At 41.9% G+C, this 20,922-nt stretch overlaps 1 protein-coding gene across 9 annotated transcripts in view; it reads left to right on the top strand.

The window, feature by feature from the left end:
• EPHA5 (EPH receptor A5) overlaps window positions 1-20,922 on the top strand; it is a 199,650-nt gene that overhangs the window by 131,038 nt on the left and 47,690 nt on the right. For 5 of the 9 annotated variants that reach the window (XM_063337209.1, XM_063337206.1, XM_063337202.1 and 2 more), the window contains 3 exons: window positions 13,338-13,462; window positions 16,251-16,410; window positions 20,474-20,576. In XM_063337209.1, coding sequence (XP_063193279.1) covers window positions 13,338-13,462; window positions 16,251-16,410; window positions 20,474-20,576 — 388 coding nt within the window. Of the gene's footprint in view, window positions 1-13,337; window positions 13,463-16,250; window positions 16,411-20,470; window positions 20,577-20,922 lie in introns of all 9 variants that reach the window. The other 4 variants (XM_063337207.1, XM_063337205.1, XM_063337200.1 and 1 more) reach the window with 1 other exon arrangement.

The following is a 20,922-nucleotide window of genomic DNA, read 5'->3' as shown; positions in this document are numbered from 1 at the left end:
CTACTGCCTATAAATTTGCAAATCCAAGTTAAATGAGCATAAAACACGTTCTGGTTGAGTCCAGGGTATTTGTACAGAGTTTTAACTAAACCGTTTTAAATATTGCTCTTTTTGTTAAGCCCGCTTAACTGTGTTTAGCTCTCTTAGAGTACTTCTCATTCGGGGGCCGGGGGGGGAACAGCAGTCTAGCAACATTTGAATTCTTCACTGTAATTGAATCCTGATGCAAACCCAAGTCTTTGTTATTCTTGCATTCACTGCAGTGACCTTGATAATGCGAATGCTTCACCTTTGCTACTCCTTGGAAGGCGGTCCTGTGAAAACGGGATCAATTACGTGCATTGCTAGGATCCCGTTTTCAGTACCGCTAAATTAAAAACAGTTAGAGCTAGTTAATGGGCTTTCCCCTTGTATAGAAGGGGGGGAATAAACAAAGGAGAATAGAAACTGAATTGTTTGAGAGGAGGTAATCTCTGTTTTGTTTCTGCCATAGATTAGGGATGATCAATTATCATGTCAGAAGGCGGAGAAGCTAATATACCCCAGAATCTACACGTAGTTATTTAATCATGCTACCTGATGCATAGCATTCATCATTCACATTTTTAATGCCACTTACTGTTACCATCTCACATTTATGCAGGGCACATTTAAGAAAAGAGAAGTCATCCTGATAGGCAAAGTCTTGGGGAATAGAATAGTGGAGAAACCCATAGGGTTCAATTTCTGTCTCTTTAGTCTAAGTGGCTTGAGCTCTGACCCCATGCAGACAAACTATTGTACATGTCTGATCTTGAGATGGTAGCCCTGTGAATGTCTCAAATTGTCCTCTGAAGGATAACCTTAATGAACGCCCACCTGTACTGGGTGGGCAGCCCTCAGTAGTGCTGTAAACTGCTTTTTTCCGAGAGTGAGTGGGAGGTAAGATCATCGCAGACCTGTGAAGGCCGGCAAATGCCTCTGAGCAGCTGGTGTTTGTGCAGTAAGCTCTAGTAGCCACCGCATCCTGTCACCCGCCTTGTTTGGACTACTTTTAGCCATCTTCAAGGCGCAATTTCAGCCAGCCACTGGATGAGTCGAGCACTTGCAGCATGAGTATTGGTCAAGGGGGAGTCATAAACATGCAGGGTAATACCAAACAGGGAAGTGTTTTATGTATTGCATGTATGGAGACATGCAGATATATATATTCTATTTGCTCAATAAACTTTTTGGTGGTCTAGTCCACACACTGAATAAAGATGAAGGTGAGAGAGATGGAAGGAGTAGGGCACTTGCTTACATCTATCCAAGACATCCCCTGGTCCAAGTTGGAAAAGAGAGCCAAGAAACTCCTCTGAAGGAGGAATCCCCAGTAACTGATCGTGTTGAAATCCCCTTTTCTCTTGTAGCAGTTACAAAGGTGAGAGGAAGTAAGTGATCAGTACAAGGAGAACTTGCCAAAACCAGATCTGTAGCCCTATTACAGTGTTTGTGAACCAAATGAGGAATCTGGATGCAGTGAGACTTGTCTTCCCTCCATCTTTCTCTAATGAGGTCTTGGGAATGCTGGATGACAAGATGTCACCAAAGCCTCAAGATACATTTGGAGAGTGCAGCTTCATAAATGCTTACTCTGAAGCAGTAAGTTGCTTGATACCTATAAGCCTCTTCCTAGCCATATCTAGGAACAGTGAAGCCACTCTTTTTGTTTCGCAGCCAGGAGATGGATGGATCTAAAATGGGGATTTGTGGCACATTTTCCCCCCTGATGCTTCAGAGAGTAGCATTATCGGAAATGCAAGCCAAAAGGGCAGAAAATTCCCACTCTGCTATCCTGTGTGCATTTATCTTGCCTGATTTTTGATCAGTCATACCCACAAAGCAGTGAAAAATACTGTTGCATGAGGACCAGCACCAACCAGTATAGACTGCATTAAGCAAGGTGCTACAGACAGAAACCTGTTTGACCACAGCTCTGATGCTGAGGAGAAGCTACAGACATGTCCATTTATGCATCGCATGTGCAACTACAATTTAAAACATCTGAAATTTCTGTTGGAACCATTTAGCTTCTGGATGGCAGTCCTATCCTTGGATGTTCAGGCTGTTTTCCTGTTCCCGTAGCATTGCCCTGACCTCCAGAGCCCGTGGTGACCCAGCTGAGTAGGCAAGTGCTGTCAGCAGTAGAGGGTAAAAATTGGACTAGAGAGTCCCTGTACAGTCTGTAAATTGGGTTTTCATGTCAGAATTGTTACGGAGTATTCTTGAGTTTGTCTCTAAATCCTTTTCAGCACCTTCAGAAACCAACTGGACTGGAAAAGCCTGACATATTTTGTCAGAAGAGAGTCTGTATTTGCTTCCTGCAGGAAGGTAATGCCTCTGCAGAGCAGGAGACTCAAGAGCCATGCTTTCATACACAGCTGCATTTATCCCATTCAAAACACTGATTTTCATCCCAGGCATTGTGTTGCTCGGTTCTCAACTCCGCAGTTTCACCTCAGCAAAGCAATTTTACACAGTGCACATCTTTAAGCATACAACGAGTGCTACTGCTTGGAAACAGAAGTTGGAGAGAGTTATTAAATTATGAAAATAAGCCTTTACCACAAATTTCCCCGTAATTTTCCTTTTTGTCACTCACGTAGGGTTTTTGTTCCATGTTTGAGCTCAACGTGGTGTCGCCAAGTTGCTTGTGATTTAAATAGAAGAAGCCGGCTGCCAGGAGTAATGCTTGCAGGTATTCCTTCTTTTCTTTATTTGCCTTACAGCAGTGCCTGCAGGCCAAAGCAAAGATTGTGCTGGCAGCATCTGAATAGTTAATTCCTGCCCCTCAAGTCAAAATAGATAAAGGAATTATCATTATCTTCATTGCACAGATAACAGCAGGGAAAGATGAAGCGACTCGCCCATGGTCATGCTATGAATCTCTGGCAGAGCCAGAAACGAAAGTATTATTTCCTCTGGTCTGATGCTTTTATCCCAGTGCCATCCTTTTGTGCGACTAGCCACTTTCAGCAATTTAGATTTTTCCTTAACGTCTCCTGGCACAAATGTGCAAGCTGGTAAATGGTACAAAATGTATGTCTCCCAGATCTCTGCCTTTCAAGATCCTTTTTATTTTTATCACTCACCTTATGATGCCCAGCTGCCTTTGTAGAGCAGTGTGTCTGGAAGGATCTCAGGATGTGCTCATCTAACCTGCTTTAGAACCTCCAAAGACACAGATGCCACAAGTTCAGTGGGTGATTTTTCCCAGTGCTTCATTATTTTTGTCCTTAGAAAGCTGTTCCTAAATTTAATTCTGTGCTTGTCTTGCTCCAGAGACGGCAGCCTTTTACTTATTTGGAGACTCGTGTTCTCTTTCAGTCTCTTTTTTCCTGGGACTGAACAGCTCTGCTTCTTTGAGTCTCAGTTCGTAGTTTTCTCAGCTTGTGCTTGTTCTCCAATTCCCTCTTGGATTCCCTCAAAATGCACTGTGTTTTTCCCGGCATTTGAAATGGGGCACAGTACAGAGCCGCCAGCTCCCTCGAGCACTTTCCCCTTCTCCCCAGGGACCCAATAAAGCACTTCTCTGCCTCCTGGGAAGCCCCGGGTTGAAGCTGCAGCTCTTCTTCCTTCCTTCCAAAGGGGCATTGCATGCTCCCATGTTTCACACTGCAAAGGTTGCCCCTTTGGAAGCTGAAGGTAGCCACATTTCTCTCGGTAGTATCAAGAATGGTTTTCCCAAGCACCTGTAGCGCACTTTGGGCTGTACTGTACTGAATTTGCTACTTAGCTTAATTTCAATGCTAGGAACCTGAGATTTTATGGCAAACAGTACCCATGGTCATACTTAAGTGCCAAAAAAATGGACAGGATATCTGGGTTTGCAGCAAGGATGAGATCTGTTAAATTTTCTCTCTGTCTGCCATTTTCCTTAACAATGGTGATAGCCTGGGCAGAGTTTGCCTTGATCCAGAAAAGTTGCTGTCGATCTGAAACCAAGGACAGGGTGGGAGTGCATTTATGGATCACAGGTGTATAAACCACAGGTATATAAACCATTCCATTTCAGCTCTAGTCATTTAGAGGTTTTACTATTCACAGAATCATAGAATAGTATGAATATTCTATTCGATTCTAGGTTTTTGTTCTAATATAACCTATTTGGTGTATTATTTTATTTAAAGAATTTTATTTCAGGCCTTCTAGTCTCCATGGGTTATGGAAAGGGCCTGGACCATGGTTCTGCAAAGCTGTGGCCGGCTTGGGGTCCTGTCAAAGGTGCTGGGCTCGTGCTTTTCTCCCGTTGATGAATGAGACGTGAGAGAAGAGCGGCGGTGGTAGGAGGGGCGAAGTACCGTAGGAAATCCAAAAACTAGCTCCCACGGGAATTAAGGACTTTGCCCATTCTTCCCTCTGACCTGCTGCATCTCTTCAGTAGCTGTTCCTCAAGTGGAAACATAAGGAATTTATTTGACTGCCTCCGATTTCACTGGAGTGTTTAGTAATTTGGCTTTAATATTAGAATTCATCAGCAAGACTGATTGGTGTATCATACAGAGTGGCAGGCTTGGCAGAGAAGGAAATTTCCCACGCAGTTTAAAAATGGTCCGTGAATTTACAGGGTTTAGAGTTTGATAGCAGCTGGAAGAAGGACGCAGCAAGTCTTGTATGAAGAAAGGAGCCAGTCTAGGAATGAAGGAGGTGAGTTATGGTAGGGAGCAGGAACATGCACATTTTATGCATTTTATTCAGTAGCTATGGTTTTGTTTTGCTTTTAATGGCGTGTGGTTTTTAAAAGGAAGCTTTTGCTTAAATGCAAATAAGATACTAGGTTACTAATGATAGGAGAGGCACTGGTAAGCGTGCTGGAAGCTGACCTGATAAATGCACTCAACAATGAGGATTCTACTGCAAAATGCTGAGCCCTGTGGCTATGATCCAGCAAAGTGCTGACAGCAGTGGTAGTACTCATGCGCTTAAAGTTAAGCATTTTCCCAAAGCCCTTTGATGGATCAGAGCTGGGGTCCTTATCACCTTGCTAGAAGTGAATTTATAATAAGTGAGTCAATGGTATTTATTTTTTGGCTTCACAACTAAACCACTAATGGAATATAGGGAAATTACAGCTCTTCTGTGGCATGAAGGAATCTGGCTCAGATCTTAACCACAAAATGTTCCCCAGCTTTGAGAAAAACTTAGTATCTTGGTTTCAGAAGCCCTTGAAAAAACAAAAATGGGTAATGCAATTCTCTGTGGATCTGTGCCTTGTAGGAGGATATTCCTTCATGTCTCTCTTCCCTGCTCTGGCAACCCTTCGTCTCAGGTATGCCTCAGCCTTGGGTGCAAGCACCTGCTAGGGACAGCAGAGAGCCCTTTTCCCTGAGCCCAGGCAAACCATGTGTTTGTTGAATGTGTTTGTTGAGTAAACAAGCTGGAGTAAATGCTTCCCCTCCCTCGAGATGAGTGTGCTCAATATTCTACAGTTGTCTAAGTCTTCTTGGAAGTCACAAAAGAAATGAAAACAACAAAGTACGGAGGATTTCTCAACAACTGAAGTGCCAGAACACTTCTCGTTTCTCCACATCCCAACAGTGGGAGTTTCCAACTGTGACCATGCTAATTAGCCCACACTGTCTGGAAATAAACTACTGCTAATGCCATTATTCTCATTTACAACTTGTAAGATTGCCGGGGCAGTTCCTATCACCTGCAATTGTCTCTTGTGATATCTGGTCATCTTTTCCAGAAGCCCTGTGCATGCAAGTCGTGTGAATCTTCAGGCAGGTTCCACTCTTTCAGAGTACATGTCTCACATCTGCAATTGCCAGGAGCTGAAAGCATGTCTGTACAACTCTGTAAACAGAAGGCAAACGGCAAGAATCCAATTTATTGTCTGAAATAATGTATTTTTAAGAGTCTCACCCAAGATTATGCAGGATTTGGAGATGGCAGTGATATATGATGCATGCCATTAAATATGCTGGCTCTGTTGTATATGGGGTGGTGCGCGTACGAGCAATGACAAAGTAGCCTTGCCCCAAAGGCTCTATAGTTTAATGCCCAGATCCTGGGATGTCTTTAGGCTCTGCTAGTAATCCTGTCACAATTGCAATGTATGATAGCTGGGTCATGGCATAGCTTTATTACGCTAATTTTTTTAGAAGTTATTTGCTTTTTCTGTGGCAAAAGCAGGGATTTTTGGAAACATTTGTGCAGTCAACAACAGCGCATACAGGAAAGACTGCTGGAGGTGAGATGTTCCTACCCCTACCAGGTTTGCCTCCACAAAGGTTGGCGCTTCAGTGAGTCTTAACAATATTTTGCTAAGGCAAAATAATTTGCGAATGGCAAAGCTTGTGTTGGATGCATCTACTGTCCGTCAAGGAGTATGTGTTGAGCCCTGCTTTCTTACAATTACATCATGTTTTGATTAAGAGAAGACGACTGCATACAAGTGCTTTAAAGCTCTGCATTTTATTGTTTTCGTAATGTATGCATCAATAATCAGTAATCAGTAAGAAAATATATTTTATAGATACATTTTTATAACGCAAGTTAAAGGAAGGAGGATTTGAGTAGTGATTTTGTACATTCAGTAAAACTGCTCTCTTGCTATTTGTTCTTTTAATACCATTTTATAGCAGTAGCTAAATATCATGGAGTGTTCATCAAAAGATTTGCTGCAAGAAGCAATGGGTCCTTATGAGTGGATCAGCTGGTGTTAGCTAGTCACTGTTAAATGGAAGATTCTTGGTTTCCCCTGGTTTTTGTCTTTGCTGTTTCTCTCCTTGCAGCCTCCTCCAGGAGATGCTCAGAGAAAAGGCAGCCTTGAATTAGGTGAATTAAGCATGCACGCGCCCCTCCTTCCCCCATGTTGTTCTAGTAAGGTGGAATTACAGCAAGAACAGGATATAGGGGCACAGTACATCTTGAAGCCTTAGACCACACTGGTGCATTTCAGTCCCAGTCTCAACCAGGCATAGCTCCTGAGCTGTTACACAGATCAGAAGGAAAAGATTAACCATTATCCCTGTGCTAATGCAAATTGCATGCAGATTACTTCTGTTATCTCACTAACGTGAGTATAAATTGAAATAGTTTTTTTCCTGTTTTGTGTCTTCCAACCATGAGCACTTCTCCGTAGTGGGGCTGCTGGTAATTAAAAGCATCAGGTTAGTGGTGTCCACAAAACCACATCATCCATCCTGCTCTCTCTGCCTTTAGCAGAGGTACTTTTCTGGTGTCTTAGGTCCAAGGATTAGAATTCTAGACAGAAGTTATCTGAGGAAAGCTTTGTCAAGGAAAGAACAGGCTCTCCGAGAGAATTAGGCAGCAATTTGGGTTTTGCCTTGCATGAACCCAACTCTGTGTCCAGCTGAGAGGCAGCAATGTCTGTGAGCACCTTGGCTTTGTGGCCGATTTTGGCTTCAAGTCACGTCTTGCTGTCGAGCTCAAGGAACTGTGTTTAATCTAGGGACTGGGGTGGGAACCACCTGAAAAATTGCCCCTTTTCACGTGACATAAATCTTGTTGCTTGGGTTAGCCATGGACTCGTGTTACAAAAATGGGGCTCTGCCTTCTGTCAGGGACACTGAGTATTTGAATTGGGTTCCTCTCTCTTGCATGACCTTTCTCGTTTCAAGGCACACATCAAGGTGTCTCAGGTTTCAGAGGCGTTCAAAATGGAGATAGGTAACACAGACTGTAAATTGGTCTAAGACCTGGCATTTACCTCAGCTGTTCGTCTTGGGAGGTAGAAGATGTGAAGAAACACTATATATTCATTGCCAAGGAAATTTGAAGATTTTGTTCTTGTTTTGATATTTGATGTGTGAAAAGGACCAGTGTGAAGTCCCCATCTACTGAAGAGACACCTTGAAAAATCATTCAAAAGGCGGTGATCTCCATATACGAACCATGTTTCAGGATTGGGCTTGTATCTGGCAAGGTGTTTGGATTTAATCCTTGGGCTAGAGTTTACCCCCTTGCACTATTTAGGGCCTGTGCACTGTTGAAATCCCATTTAGAGTCTCAGGTAGAATTGAAATGGCATTTAATGCTATGTAGTCCAAGGACCTTTCATTCCCTGGACTCATTTTTCAGAAGCGCTTACAAGCATCTGCAAATTGGGGACCAACCTGTTCATCTAACTAGCCAGGCATGGTTTGCAACTACTTGTCCTCAAGGGACAAAGAGTTTTGAAACCCTTTATAAGGCCAACTGGGGTACATTTTGGGATATTAAAAACTGCAGCACAGAAGTCAAGTTATGACTGAAACTCTTAAGTTCTGACCCAGGTATAATATCCAGAGTAGAAGTACGCTTTGGGGAGCCATTGGGTATTGAGCTTTTCTAAAAGTATATCGTTTGTGTAGAGAAATGCAAAGAGAGAATACAGTGAAGTCTTTTTGTTTGTTTTTTTTAATCTCAAAGCAATGTTTCTAACTAATGTATACATCTTGTTTAAAATTAATCTACTGCTTGAAGCCGCCTGCGATTTTACGTGCTTTTCGTGTGACTCGGTGAATAATGCAGGTCTTACTCCAAACTCACTCTGGAGTCACCAAAGGCCTAAGAAAAAGATTCAATAATGTTATTAATTAGAAACTGAGGGAAAAATTGCAGTATACCAGCCTTTAGGAGTAGAACCAGAATTACTTGTCTTGTGGTTACTCTTCTGATACAGGTTTCAGTTTCTTCAATTAATGCATGTATAAAGCCAGGTTTAATGATAGCATAACTATTTGGTTATATGATGACAGGTAAAGGTATTGATTTAACCACAAGGCTGAATTTGACTTTTAAATGTTCTGGCATAAATTCAGACTGCAAAAAAGACGTAGCATCACATGGAGGGAGGAACCCCAAGGTGTATTGCGAGGTCTGAAGTGTTAGATCTCAAACGTTTGCACATACACGAGTGTAATCACAGTAAAAGAAGTAGCAAACACATGAAAAACGTATGAAAATCCATAGCGTAGGTGTCTATAAAAGGTGATGTCTACATAGACATCTGTGTCATAGACGTCTATAACAGCAACCAGGACAGAGATGGTTAGGTGCCTTAGTTGTCTTTGGAAAGGGACCTGAAGCCCGGATCCCTGGAAAGCCAAAGGGAGGAGAAGTGCTAGCCCCTTTGCCTGTGTAAGTCAGCCTTTCTTCCTGGTCTCCTCTGGGTTGCTCCAAGTGAGGATCTGTCCTGGCAGAAGTTAAAGCTGTATTGAAGGTTCTGGGCTGGTGGCTTGGTTTTTGTACCAAGCGTGAAGGTAACTAGTATTTTGTTGTTGTTGTTTTGATCAGAAGTGGAAAACTTCACTGGCTGTGCATCTGAGGGTGAGATGGGGAGCCATTAGCTGTTGTTTCTGCCAGAGTGAAAAATACCAAGGCAAAAGTAATTGGGCTGGAGAGAGCATTAGATAGACCATGACATGTAGAAACTGCATTATTTGTTTTATCTTGGTGCAGTGGTCGTTCACCTGATAACATTATTTTCTCTTAAAATATAATTAACATTTTATTCCACTAAGCATCATTGTATGTTAGATGTTAGTGGGACACAGCACGGTATGTTGTAAATACTGGGTTTGGTGCCTAGATGGCTAATTCAGTGCTAATGTCATTATCAAAGGTTGCAGAGGAAGAATGTCCTAAAAGGTCTGTTCCTCATGAAATCATCTCCTGTAGTTATTCAGATGTGACTAATGATGCATCTTCTGCAGAAACTTTAATTTATGTGTTTGGTATGTCCCCTTATTCTTCTTAAGAAATACTAGAAACATAACAAAAAAAAAAGGCAGAATCAGTTTTCTGTGCTTTTATTTGCTTCCTGATTAATTTTGGTCTCAGAAAAGCAAAAATGTACATTAGCAATTTCACACCTTGTTACATCTTCTGTTTGCTTTCATCACATGCATGGCTGTTTTCATGAATGGCAAACATAAACATAAATGATGTAATATCCCTCTTTGATTTCGAGTGTCTTGCTGAGAAATTAATGCGTACGTGCAGATTACTTGTAAAGCAACATGTGAACAATTCGCGATGTACGTCCACCCTTTGTAGTGTCAAGGCAGGGATTTGAACAAGGCTTCTGCCTGCTTACATAAGAAACATGGGAGATTACAGCTTTATATATCTTGACTCTTACGTGAATTTATTTTTTTACATGTTGTACTCCAAATGGAAGTGCTCTGTGGCTTGACTTCTTTCTATTAAGAGGATGCTGCCCTTGCAGAAGCAGTGACCTTTGAAAAGCAAGTCTCAAGTAATCCTTTTATTTTCCTGAGATCATATAGCACAGTATCCAGTTGCAGGCTTTTAAGATGGAATGATTGCAGACTTTGTCCGCTTGCCTGGATTGGATTACATTTTGTTTGACAAAGAAAACTCTAAAATACTTATACCTTCCTTCCTTCAATTCAGAGCATTGTAATCTCTGTGCGTTGAGGATGCAGAGCAGTTGCCGTATCGTCTCAGCACCGCTGGGATTTATTGAATTTACTTAATTGGCCTTTATCTCATGGTTACACTTTAACGCTTCTTTTGAAAGAGATTCAAGAAGGATACAGTTACTTCTTTTCTAATTTACTTTGAGACTTGGGTTACTCATTTTCTTATCTTCCCTCCTTTTCCCGGTAGAGCAGAGCATTCTGCAGATCCGTGATTGAATGTGTTAGAGACTTACAGGGCGAGACACTGAAGTCCATGAAGCTGTAACTAGCCAAGCTTTTTACGTGCTGCTTTTTGAAGAGGATGCTCTGTTTTAGGGGAGTAGGGAGTTTGACGGGCACTTTTGGGTGGCTGGTGGTGCATTTTGTGTTATACTGTGCTGATGCACATGAAGGAGAACTAAACTCCCCTGTACCTACCAGGGAAAGATTTTGCAGCAGAATTCAGGAGCGCTTGCACTGTCCTCTTGTTTTTAAAGTACTTGTGAGCCTTGGTCCTATAAACACTTCGGGAAACCTCAATAAAGTGGATGAAAAGTCCATTATTTGTTCAGGCGATCTTGACACTGAGAATTGCATGGTTTTTGACTTCCTGAGAGGTGTTCGATACCAGGGAGGGCTGAGGTCTCCCCTTGCTGCACTTCTCAAATTTGCTTTTACTAATAGGAGTTTAAAAAGGTTTAATGCTCAGCTCTGACTTGCTCCAACACGCCAGACCTCTGCTGCCAGCTCTGCAAGCCTGGGATAGGCATTGCAGGGATTTGGGGACATTGGAGAACAGTCTCAGAGGGGCCCGTGTCCCTTTTTCTGAGCAGTTTGCTATCCCCATCCCCTATATATAGCGTCCGAGTTGCTCGTGATAAGAAGTGATCAGTATTGTCTGTTTAACTAGGGTTGTAGAATCGCCTTTTATTTGTCACCAACACCCCACAGTGAGACCTGTTTTCCAATGCCTCTGAAAACCATGTAGCTCCCTTTGCATTAGAAGGGAAAGAATTTAATCCTATTTTAATGGAGTTCACTACTCACTATGTCTTCTCTGGTCTAACACATCTACCAGCCACATGTGCATGGACCATACACGTCACATACACAAACTCAACTTGCTGTGCACATGCATGCACAACACATATTTAGGCAGCTGGATTAATTAATGGAAAGTCCTATACCGGATTAGCAGTTTGAGGCTAGGTTGTTATTCACCTTCACACAGCCCAAAAATTTGTGGAGGACATCAGCCGAGAGTTAAGGTGACTTTTGCAAATGAAACATTGTTGGTGATCACTGTGTGGTGCCTACATAAATAACATGATCATCATTCAAATCAAGGTGGTTTTTACTTGCTCAGTGGAGCAGTTGTGAGCACGGTGGTGGATGCACAGCTAAAAAGCAGGCGTTGTCTGTGCAGCTTGATGCCAGCTCTCCAGCAGAAAACAATATGGAAATGGCCGACACCTTTCAGGATCCTCCAAGAGCCAAGTGGGGGAGAGATTAGTAAACAGCAGTGAGAAAACCTGGGGTTGAAAAGAGACTGAGATGTGGGAGCTTGCTTTAAAAGAGAAGGCTCGCTGCTAGCCTTCAGTCCAGGGATAATTGTCTGGAGCTCTTCCCTTTGTCTTTTTGGGTGAAGATCAAACTTGGCAAAATTAATTTGTTTGTTGTCTTTATTTTACTTAATGTGTTGGGTTTTTTAAGTATTATGATAATTAGCTAGTCCTGCATATAGGAGAAGTTGTTTGGTTTTTTTTTTAACAGTTCCAAATACATTTTGGGAGGTAAAATGTGGTCATTTGCTACTGCTCTTTGCATTCAGTTCCCCATATGGCACATATGTTCCTTTGTGGCACAAAAGTCTCTGCCATGGGTCACCCCAGCCCCCCTGTAATCCTTGCCGAGAGCTGGCCAGTCCAGAGGGTGAGTCGAAGGCCCATGGCCAGGTGTGAGCTGTTTTTTCCTCTGGAGAAGCTACCCTTGGCCCTGTAAATTAGATGCAGTGAATTTCTCCTATCCTCTTTTCTTTTCACTGAGTGTTCTTTCCTAATCTCCGGCATGAAATACCTGGGGTGTTAGGGTTGCATTGCCCATAGCAGCTTCTGCTAGGGAGCTGGCAGGGGTGGTGACAACCACAACTTGAAAAGTCTCTGCAGATACCAGACTAAAAACAAAGGATCAAGCCTGTTTCTGATGCACATGTGTGCTGCAAAGGGCAGATAACCTTTCAGGGCTGCATCTTAAAATAGTAAGCAGAGCTGATATAGCTGCTTTCATGCTGTGGCTTCCCCAAGCACACCGCAAACTTCCGAACCGTGATTGCCATTAAAATCTTTACAGTTGCCATTTGCAAGGAATTAGCATCACTATGCGAGCTGTAACACCCCAGCGGTATTTATGGAGAGCAATTGAATTATAAAGGTTGTAATGGCCTTGCTACCTTGTTCCTTGCTTCTGGAAAGAGGGGGCCGAAAGATGATGCTTTAACTACTGTACAAGCCAAAAAATAAATGTAATGTAAGGCCCTCTGAAAAATACATACCTTCAAAGCAGCTGAAAGAAAGCAGTATGTAATCAATATGCAATTCTCATAACGTAGCACCCTGACACATTGGAAAAGGCAAGGTGTGGGGCTGATGTGTTTGAAAAGTGCTTCAAAAGCCGAGGCTGATGTGTAAGCTGCTGATGGTAGTTCATGTTGTTACTTTGGTCAGGTGGGCGATGCTGGTCAGATCCTCAGCTGCAGAAAATCTCTGAGAGTTCAGTTGTTAAAAAAGGGTAAATGCCATCGAGGTGAAACCAGCCCCGCTGATTTGCAGGAGATAAGGGTCGCCTTGATTCAGGGATGCACTGACAAGTTTGACTTCGCCAGGTGCAGACCATCTTACTAACCATAGTTTTTGTCTGTTCTGTTTTTCTCCTGTCTTGCAGCACCTTCTCCAGTCAGTAGTGTGAAAAGAGGAAAGATAACTAAAAATAGCATCTCCCTTTCCTGGCAGGAGCCAGATCGACCCAATGGCATCATCCTGGAATACGAAATCAAATATTTTGAAAAGGTGTGACGGACTGATTGCTGAGCATCTCAAGTACCTTCTCTTTACTGTCCTCTTCTCTTAGTTATAATTATTTGAGTCATGGAAGGGAATGGAACAATTTTATGCATAAATCAATGTCAGATTGATTTTGCAGTAAATGATTAGGAAGACTCGAAATGAGGGTGTTGTTTTCCATTAGTGTGCCACTTCTCTTGAACAAATATATTAAATCTGCATGTCAGATTCCTCTCCGGCCTTACCACATTAAGGTAGAGCCTGCTCATTTGTTAAAAATAGGAGAAGTTGGGGATTGAGCATGTATCTCCTCCCAGAAACATCAAACTGTGTCCCTTCCCTTTCGTATTTCAGTTTCTCACTTGATTTTGCATCCACAGTGTAAGGAGAGGAGAAAGGTTTTGTGGAGAGATGGTATCTACTCTGTTGTGAACAAGAACATCCCGGCTTAAAAGCTTGCCTGGGTTTTCCAGCTCTTGCTCTCGGTCTAATGGAAAACACTTTCTCTTCCTACAAAACGTGCCTCTCCTAGTCTTCATTTCAAATGGTGACTTGTTTTCTTCTGCAAAATTAATGCAGTTTAAATGAAAATAGTAACAAACACACTTTGTGTAAAGAGCATCTTTTGAGCAATGCAGCCTTAGATCTTTGGAAATCTTAATTTTCCAAAAAACAGGTTTGCAAGAGCTGACTGAATAGCAGTTTCTTGACTTAACTGGGATTGTAAGGTGTTCTTTTTTCTTCTGCAGCAGCCAGGCTTTCTACATGAAAACAAGAGGAAAATAGTGAAATTGAGTCACAATTCACTTTTTTGGGGGGCAGGTTGAATTTCTATTTTAAGGAAGATCTTCCGTTAGTTCTGTCTATAAGCCAGGTGAAACCACTCAACATGGACCAGATCTGGGTCCTAACTCCTCCTCTCTTCTTTCTCTGACCACGGGAGAGACCTGCTCAAGCAGCCCATGCAAGCAGGGGAAAGAATTTCAGAAATCTTCTGCATCAGGATAAAATCAACGTTATTTTTGCAGATGAGGGAGCATGGGCAAGGGCACAAGATGTGTGAGTGGCTTAAATAGCACTGAGGTTTTCAAAAAGATTAAAGCACAAAGCAAGAATCAGGATATGCTATTGCTGGAAATAATCCATTACTGATTCTTTTATTAACTTGTTTGAACGACCATTGTGCCACATTGAATCCTTACCATGGAGTGGCCTGGGAAGATTAGCTTCCAGAAACCTTGATAATGACCAAATAAGTAAAGCAAAAAAAACCATATATTTGTTCATTTCATTTTGTTTTCAAACAAATTGGGAGGAGGAGGAGGAGCTTAAAACATTGTATTTCTAGTCCAGAACTAGTCTCAAATAGCTTCAGTAAATAGTTCCTGAAGTGCAAGTCCTTCACGGGGAGGTAGCTACAGCCAGTGTGAGTTTATGCTGTCTTGATTTATTTCTTCTAGGCTGATAGTGAAGCTTAGTGTTTTCCGTAAGTGTTAAATAGTTTGCAGAGGCCAACAGTGTATTGAAAACCTGATTGGCCTGACATACAAGCAAAGATGTGACCTAATATTCACTTATTGCTTTTTAACCAGTCATTGAGTTAAATTTGGGACGTCATCCTTAATCCTTCTTGTTTGTTGCCACTGTCATTTATATTTTCTTGGTTTTCAGCCCTTTATAAGGGTAAATTCACAGTGTTCATTTCCAAGGGATGAGAATGATCTATATTAAATGTTTTGTAAAATTGAGTTTTGTCAGGTCACATTCTTTTAAGAGAAATCACTCCTTAACAAGAAAAAAGCCATATGTATATGTGTGTGTGTATATATATATATATGTGTATGTATAGTCTTGTGTAGCTACAGGCTTCAAGGAGAAAACTGTATGTGGAAAGTTGCCAATTAAATTAAAAAGAAAAAAGAAAAATCAGTTTAGATCCTAAGAGCTATGCAGAAATCTTGGTAGGGAATTACTAAAAATTCCTGTTTACCTCATAATAATTTGGATTTCAGAGGATATGGTGAGTAAAAAGCAGTTTCCAAATTTGTAGACCTTAATTTATGAGCTCTTGTCTAGATTATGTGTTACAGTAAATAATTCTAAGAGTAATTACCAAGCATTTGAGTGAAATTTTAATCAAAGAACTGAAACTCTTTCACATTAGAAACTGATGTAAATGAAGATTTATTTCAGCAAATTTTCTTCATTGCTTCAGAAGAGCAATGCAAAATTAGGTATTTTCCTGGAGTTTTGGTTTATTATTCCCTTCCCAAGGTCTAATTCATGTTTCTAGAAATGCTAGCATAAAGTTGTACAATGTATAATATATTATTCTCATTTTGGCCTAATTACATAACTGGGAAGTCATTTTGGTATAAATTAAAATCTCTTTCTAAGGTGATGGGACTTTCTTCCTCTGCCCCGCACCTTGGGATTCATTGTTGTAGGATGAACCTTTCCATTGCCCCAGGATGTGCACATCACCAGCAATGGAAGGCTGCTCTTACTGCAGATGACAGCCTGGTCCCTATATTGTCATTTGTGGGTGGAAAGTCCCTCCGCTCTGTTTCATACCTCCTAGAGTCATTGATTATAAAAGAGAAAATCAGATCTCCCATTTTGTACTGCAGAAGGGGCTTTCAGAGGGGTTGAGGGTGAGGAAGAAATCCTTAAAAATGTGTATTCCAGTCATCCTATGTAACATTGCTGTGGGGATTGTTAAGAGTCTGTCTTCTCTGAGAGCCACTGTTTATGTGTTTGAACTGTGTGTTTTTTGGGGGGGTGGTGGGAAAAGGACCAGGAGACAAGCTACACCATCATCAAATCCAAAGAAACTATGATTACGGCAGATGGCTTGAAACCAGGCTCAGCGTACGTCTTCCAGATCCGAGCCCGGACAGCTGCCGGCTATGGTGGCTTCAGCCGAAGATTTGAGTTTGAAACCAGCCCAGTGTGTAAGTCCTTTTAATTACTGTCAGCCCTTGTCTCTGGAATGGTTACCAGCAATGAGTCAGGGGATCAATACCTTTACAGAGAGCTCTTCCTTGTCCTTGCCTCATCCCTTGACTTTGGGAATATCAGGCACATCATCACGTTGCCCTACCCAGGCTAACACATCTGTCCTTGGTTCCTTGACTCATATGGTGGGGTGGGAGGTGAAGTTAGGAGGTCTTCAGGCTTCAGAAAGGCATAGTGTCCATGCTTAGAAAAATCATGTATTTATGAGAGCTAATACAAGAGAGGACAAGGGGTCTCCCTTCAGGAAGGACGGAGAGGATGAGACCTGCTCCTCCACACCTCTTAATGTCCGTCTGCAGAGGATGATGAGCTTTTTTTAATATCTGCATCTGGGGAAAAAAACCTGAAATGATGCCTCTCTGCAAGGGGAAGAATTGAACCAGCGTTAGCATCTTTTGGTGTAAGTTCCTGTCAAGTTGAAAGATGGTTTTTGCTGGCTGCCAATGCCACAGCCTTGAGGAAAGGAATTTGACTTGTGATCAGAAACGGGGAAAATGTGCACTGCAGGCGCAGGACTTTTTCTTGGCTTGTTACAAATTTGTGAGGTTTGACTTTTACTTCATTTTTTTTAATGAATCTGATCATTCAGGTCTGGATTCTGGACAGATCCTGTGGCAGAGTGAACTCTCGAGGCACACAGAGGCTCAGCTACTCTTTCCCCCATGTTCAGGCACAACTGCAGGAAAGTTGTTTTTGTCCCAATTACCAAATTTTTGCAGAGGTGTCAAAAATAATTTTCTCCCTCAGAAAATATGTCCTATCTATTTCAGTTTGTACAGCGGTCACTTATTAATTTTTTATACTGTTTGCATGGAAGAGAAATTTTGTGGTGGAAATACTCTGTTCATTCCTGTGGGAAAGGGCCTATTTTCTGTATGTTTTCCTTGGAAATTTAAATTCGTCAATACTTTGATTACTGTTACTCCAGTTCATTTAAAATTCATCATCCTTGAGAAAAAGATGCCAAGTTGTCTTTTCAACGCACGCTACCTTTGAAGCTGTAATAGATTTTAAAGGAATCATACATGTGCAGATGTAGCTGTGGAGCCAGTGATTGAACTAATACAGTGCAAATTGCATCACGATGCAAACATTAATGCAATAAGAATGGTCTATTTAATGTATTTCTTATTATATTAACCATTAATCGTGCCTTATAAGTAGTAACAAAATCATGTTACCCTGAAAATAATTCTATATTATACTAAGGAAATTTTGCTTGCAGTTGGAAAGTTTCTAGTTTAGAGTCATTTGAGTAATAGTTTTCTAGACTATTAATAAATAATACATGAAATATGTGCACATTTGATCCAGTGCCATCAGTACCTACAACCCTGGTCCAAAAATAATAGCTCTTCCATAAAGTCCATCGTGCCAGTGTCTGTGTTAATCAGGATTTTTTGAGGACATCACGTGATACTATCTTTAAACACTTTAAACCCTTGGAGTCATTTTGTCACACCCGCACCCCAGTCTTTTTGGCATTTTAAAGGCAGAGGAGCAGGTACTTCTCTGATACTAAGGAGCTGCTGGCATAGTTGGAGGAATACCTACTGCATGGTCCCCAGTTTGGGAGCTGGGAACTGTTTCTCTGTTGGACTTGAGCTCTGGCTGAAGCAGGACTTAACCAGATGTTTAAATGCTTGGTAGAATTGAAATGCAATGTAAGCCTCCGTATCTTGCAAAATGGATCTCTGACATTTAAAACCTTTTAAAAAGTGATTATTTTTTTTCCGAGGCTCTATATAAAGTCAATGTTAGTGCTGGGAGTGTTACCAGACTCCCACTGCTTTTCTGCATGTCCCAGAGGATCTGAAAGCAAGCGCAAATCAAAATCTCACTGCTACATTGGAGTTCAGATCTGAACCACTTGCTAGAGCCAAAGCAAATTATTTTGATTCAAGCACAAATTAAAATCTTTCAGTGACTATTGTGAGAATTAAAAACAGCCTCCAAAATCATTTGGACCGAAAAACAGGTTTTGTGTCCAGTTTGCAAGGTTTCTGTAAAGTTAATTTTAATACACTTGGAGGAAATACGAAACAGCAGCCTGAGAAATGTAATAGGGGGAAAGCCGTAACTTGTTTTTGACTTTTCTCTGGTTGCAAATTTGTTTGTTTGGGGTTTTTTTCCGTACTGCTGCCTGCATGTGCAATTCTGCAAATCGTCGCGACGCAGCCAGGGCTGCGTTTTTCAGCAGAAGTTTTTCGTTTGGGTGGAAGCTGTTGCTGGGTGTATCCACTTGCTGCTGTCCTCTCCAAATGCCACCGAGCTTGTCTAGCCCTGATAAATCGAACCTTGCCAAAAGCTGGTTTTTGGCTGGATGGGTGAGCTAATCCAGGCGGCCAGCCAGGGAGGAGTGGGAACATGTCACCAAGTCAAGGAGGGGAAATGCCGGTCCCCTGCTGGCTTTAAATGGCAGCAAGGTCCCAGCTTGGCTTATGAATTCAGGCTTTTTAGCTGCCATAGATCACAGCAGGATTTATCTCATTTCCCTATCCCTTGAGCTGTGCAAAAAACCACCAGTCACGGCTTAATGTTCTCCTTTAAATGTTTTTCTTTTTAATTATTTTGTCAAGAAAGCAATAAAACATCATCTTAAGGAGCCTCCATAAATTCGTGAGGCTAATAAAATCTCTGGATGATGGCATGGGTTTGGAGCAGTTAACATTAAATATTTAATGTATCGCAGCCAATCCTTCTGAAATCATTTACGTTGCTGTAGCATGTCCGTGCCGCTCGCCATTGAGCGCCAGAGAGCTCCCGTACAAAGAGCTACTTGAAACCCATTGCAGATCAATGTTTAATGCCATACCTTTTCGTCTTTGTTTTCTCTTAACAATTAATATGGGACTATATTCAGTTACTTTATAGCCTCCATAAAGTTAATCCTGTGCTGAGGACCCTTTTTTAACTTCAGTCATTTAGTTAAGGGTTTCTTCAGTGTGCAATCGATTCCTGCTGCTCCCTGGGGTGGATGAAGCTTCATCCAGGGCTGACATGAGGGTAAGATATATTGAGGTTTTTCCCTGCACATCACCAGTGTCTGCACTGGGGAGCTGGTTTTGGGGTAAGGAAGCCAGATTTGTACCCCAGGGTGGGTAGATATATGCAGCTAAATAAGCTGCCAGCAGAGAGGGCAGGGTGAGGAGGCTTTGGTTTCTGCTTGGGGAACCCCACTTGCAAACCCTTGGGGAGACATGGGTTCCTTCCCCTGCAGTGCAAAGCAGATAAACAAGATAAAAACGGTGTTAGCATTTCCATTTTACAGGCTGCAGGAGTTTGCTTACCTGCTCTTACTTAACCTGTGGCAAAACCCAGTTCCTGAACAGCTTTCCTGACCTTTTTGCTGGCACCTTTATCACAGGACTCGTCTCCTGCCTTTTGGCAGGAGGGCTTTTTACAAGGCATGGGCTCTGAGAGTTCTGCTTCTTGGCTGATAAAAAGACCAACCAGTTTATGTGTCTTAGCAAATTGCTGTTTTACAGAGGGCACCTTCAGGCCACGGGATATAGGTGCCACAAGGAGTTAGTTTTTAATTGTTTATAGCTTCTTGAAGTGCAGGTAATGCTGTTCATGTCGGAGATCTTGCTTATGTCTCTTAACAATAACGTTTCCATAAATGTTCTCTCTGCAAATGGGAACCTGTTGGGTTTTCATCTTTTTTTCTCTGTGAGTTCTACTGCAGCTAACCCAGGAATACAAACATGAGTTTGCAAACTCAAAGGCTGAGTTCTACAACACTTTGGTTTCTGAATTCAGTGATGAGATGAGATTTTGTTGGGTTTTTGGCTTAGTTCTGCATGTGGTTTTGGTTTCTTTCTACCTATTTCCTTTCCAAACTAGAAACAGGCAACAAAGGGGGAAAAAACAAACCGTAAAAGAAGAAACGAACTGGTAAGACTTGAAACCTCGCTGGCAGCCTCACTAGAAAGACTCGTGTGAGTGGTGACTCTCATTTTAACCTTAATCTCCATTTTCTGTTTCTCATCTCAGCAGTAGCTGCATCCAGCGACCAGAGCCAGATTCCTATAATTGTTGTCTCTGTAACAGTGGGAGTTATTCTGCTGGCTGTTGTTATTGGTTTCCTTCTCAGCGGAAGGTAAGAGAAGAAGCTGTGTATTTATACCTCTCCAACTTTCGTAATAACTTTTATCTGACCAGCTGATTAGCGCGATTTAGGTGAAAGCAGCGTGCGAACGAAGCTGTGGAGCGGTAACACTGGAAAACAGCACGAGGGTGGGCTGATTGATCTGTTTGGACAGGCAGGAATGGCAAAGGCACGCTCACAGATGTAGTTCACTTCCCAATGATTTTCATCTCTGTATAGCCTGGCCCTGATTATTCGACTTGATTCTCACAGGAGTGTTTTCACATTCCTTTAAAAATAAGCAGAACATGTTATTACAGGTAAAATATCCTGAAGCCCATATGTTTGCACTCAGAGC

The sequence above is a fragment of the Chroicocephalus ridibundus genome, chromosome 5 (assembly GCF_963924245.1).
Source record: "Chroicocephalus ridibundus chromosome 5, bChrRid1.1, whole genome shotgun sequence".
Lineage (NCBI taxonomy): Eukaryota > Metazoa > Chordata > Aves > Charadriiformes > Laridae > Chroicocephalus > Chroicocephalus ridibundus.
The sequence above is the reverse complement of the archived record's forward strand: the minus strand, read 5'-3'. Positions and strand labels throughout refer to the sequence as shown.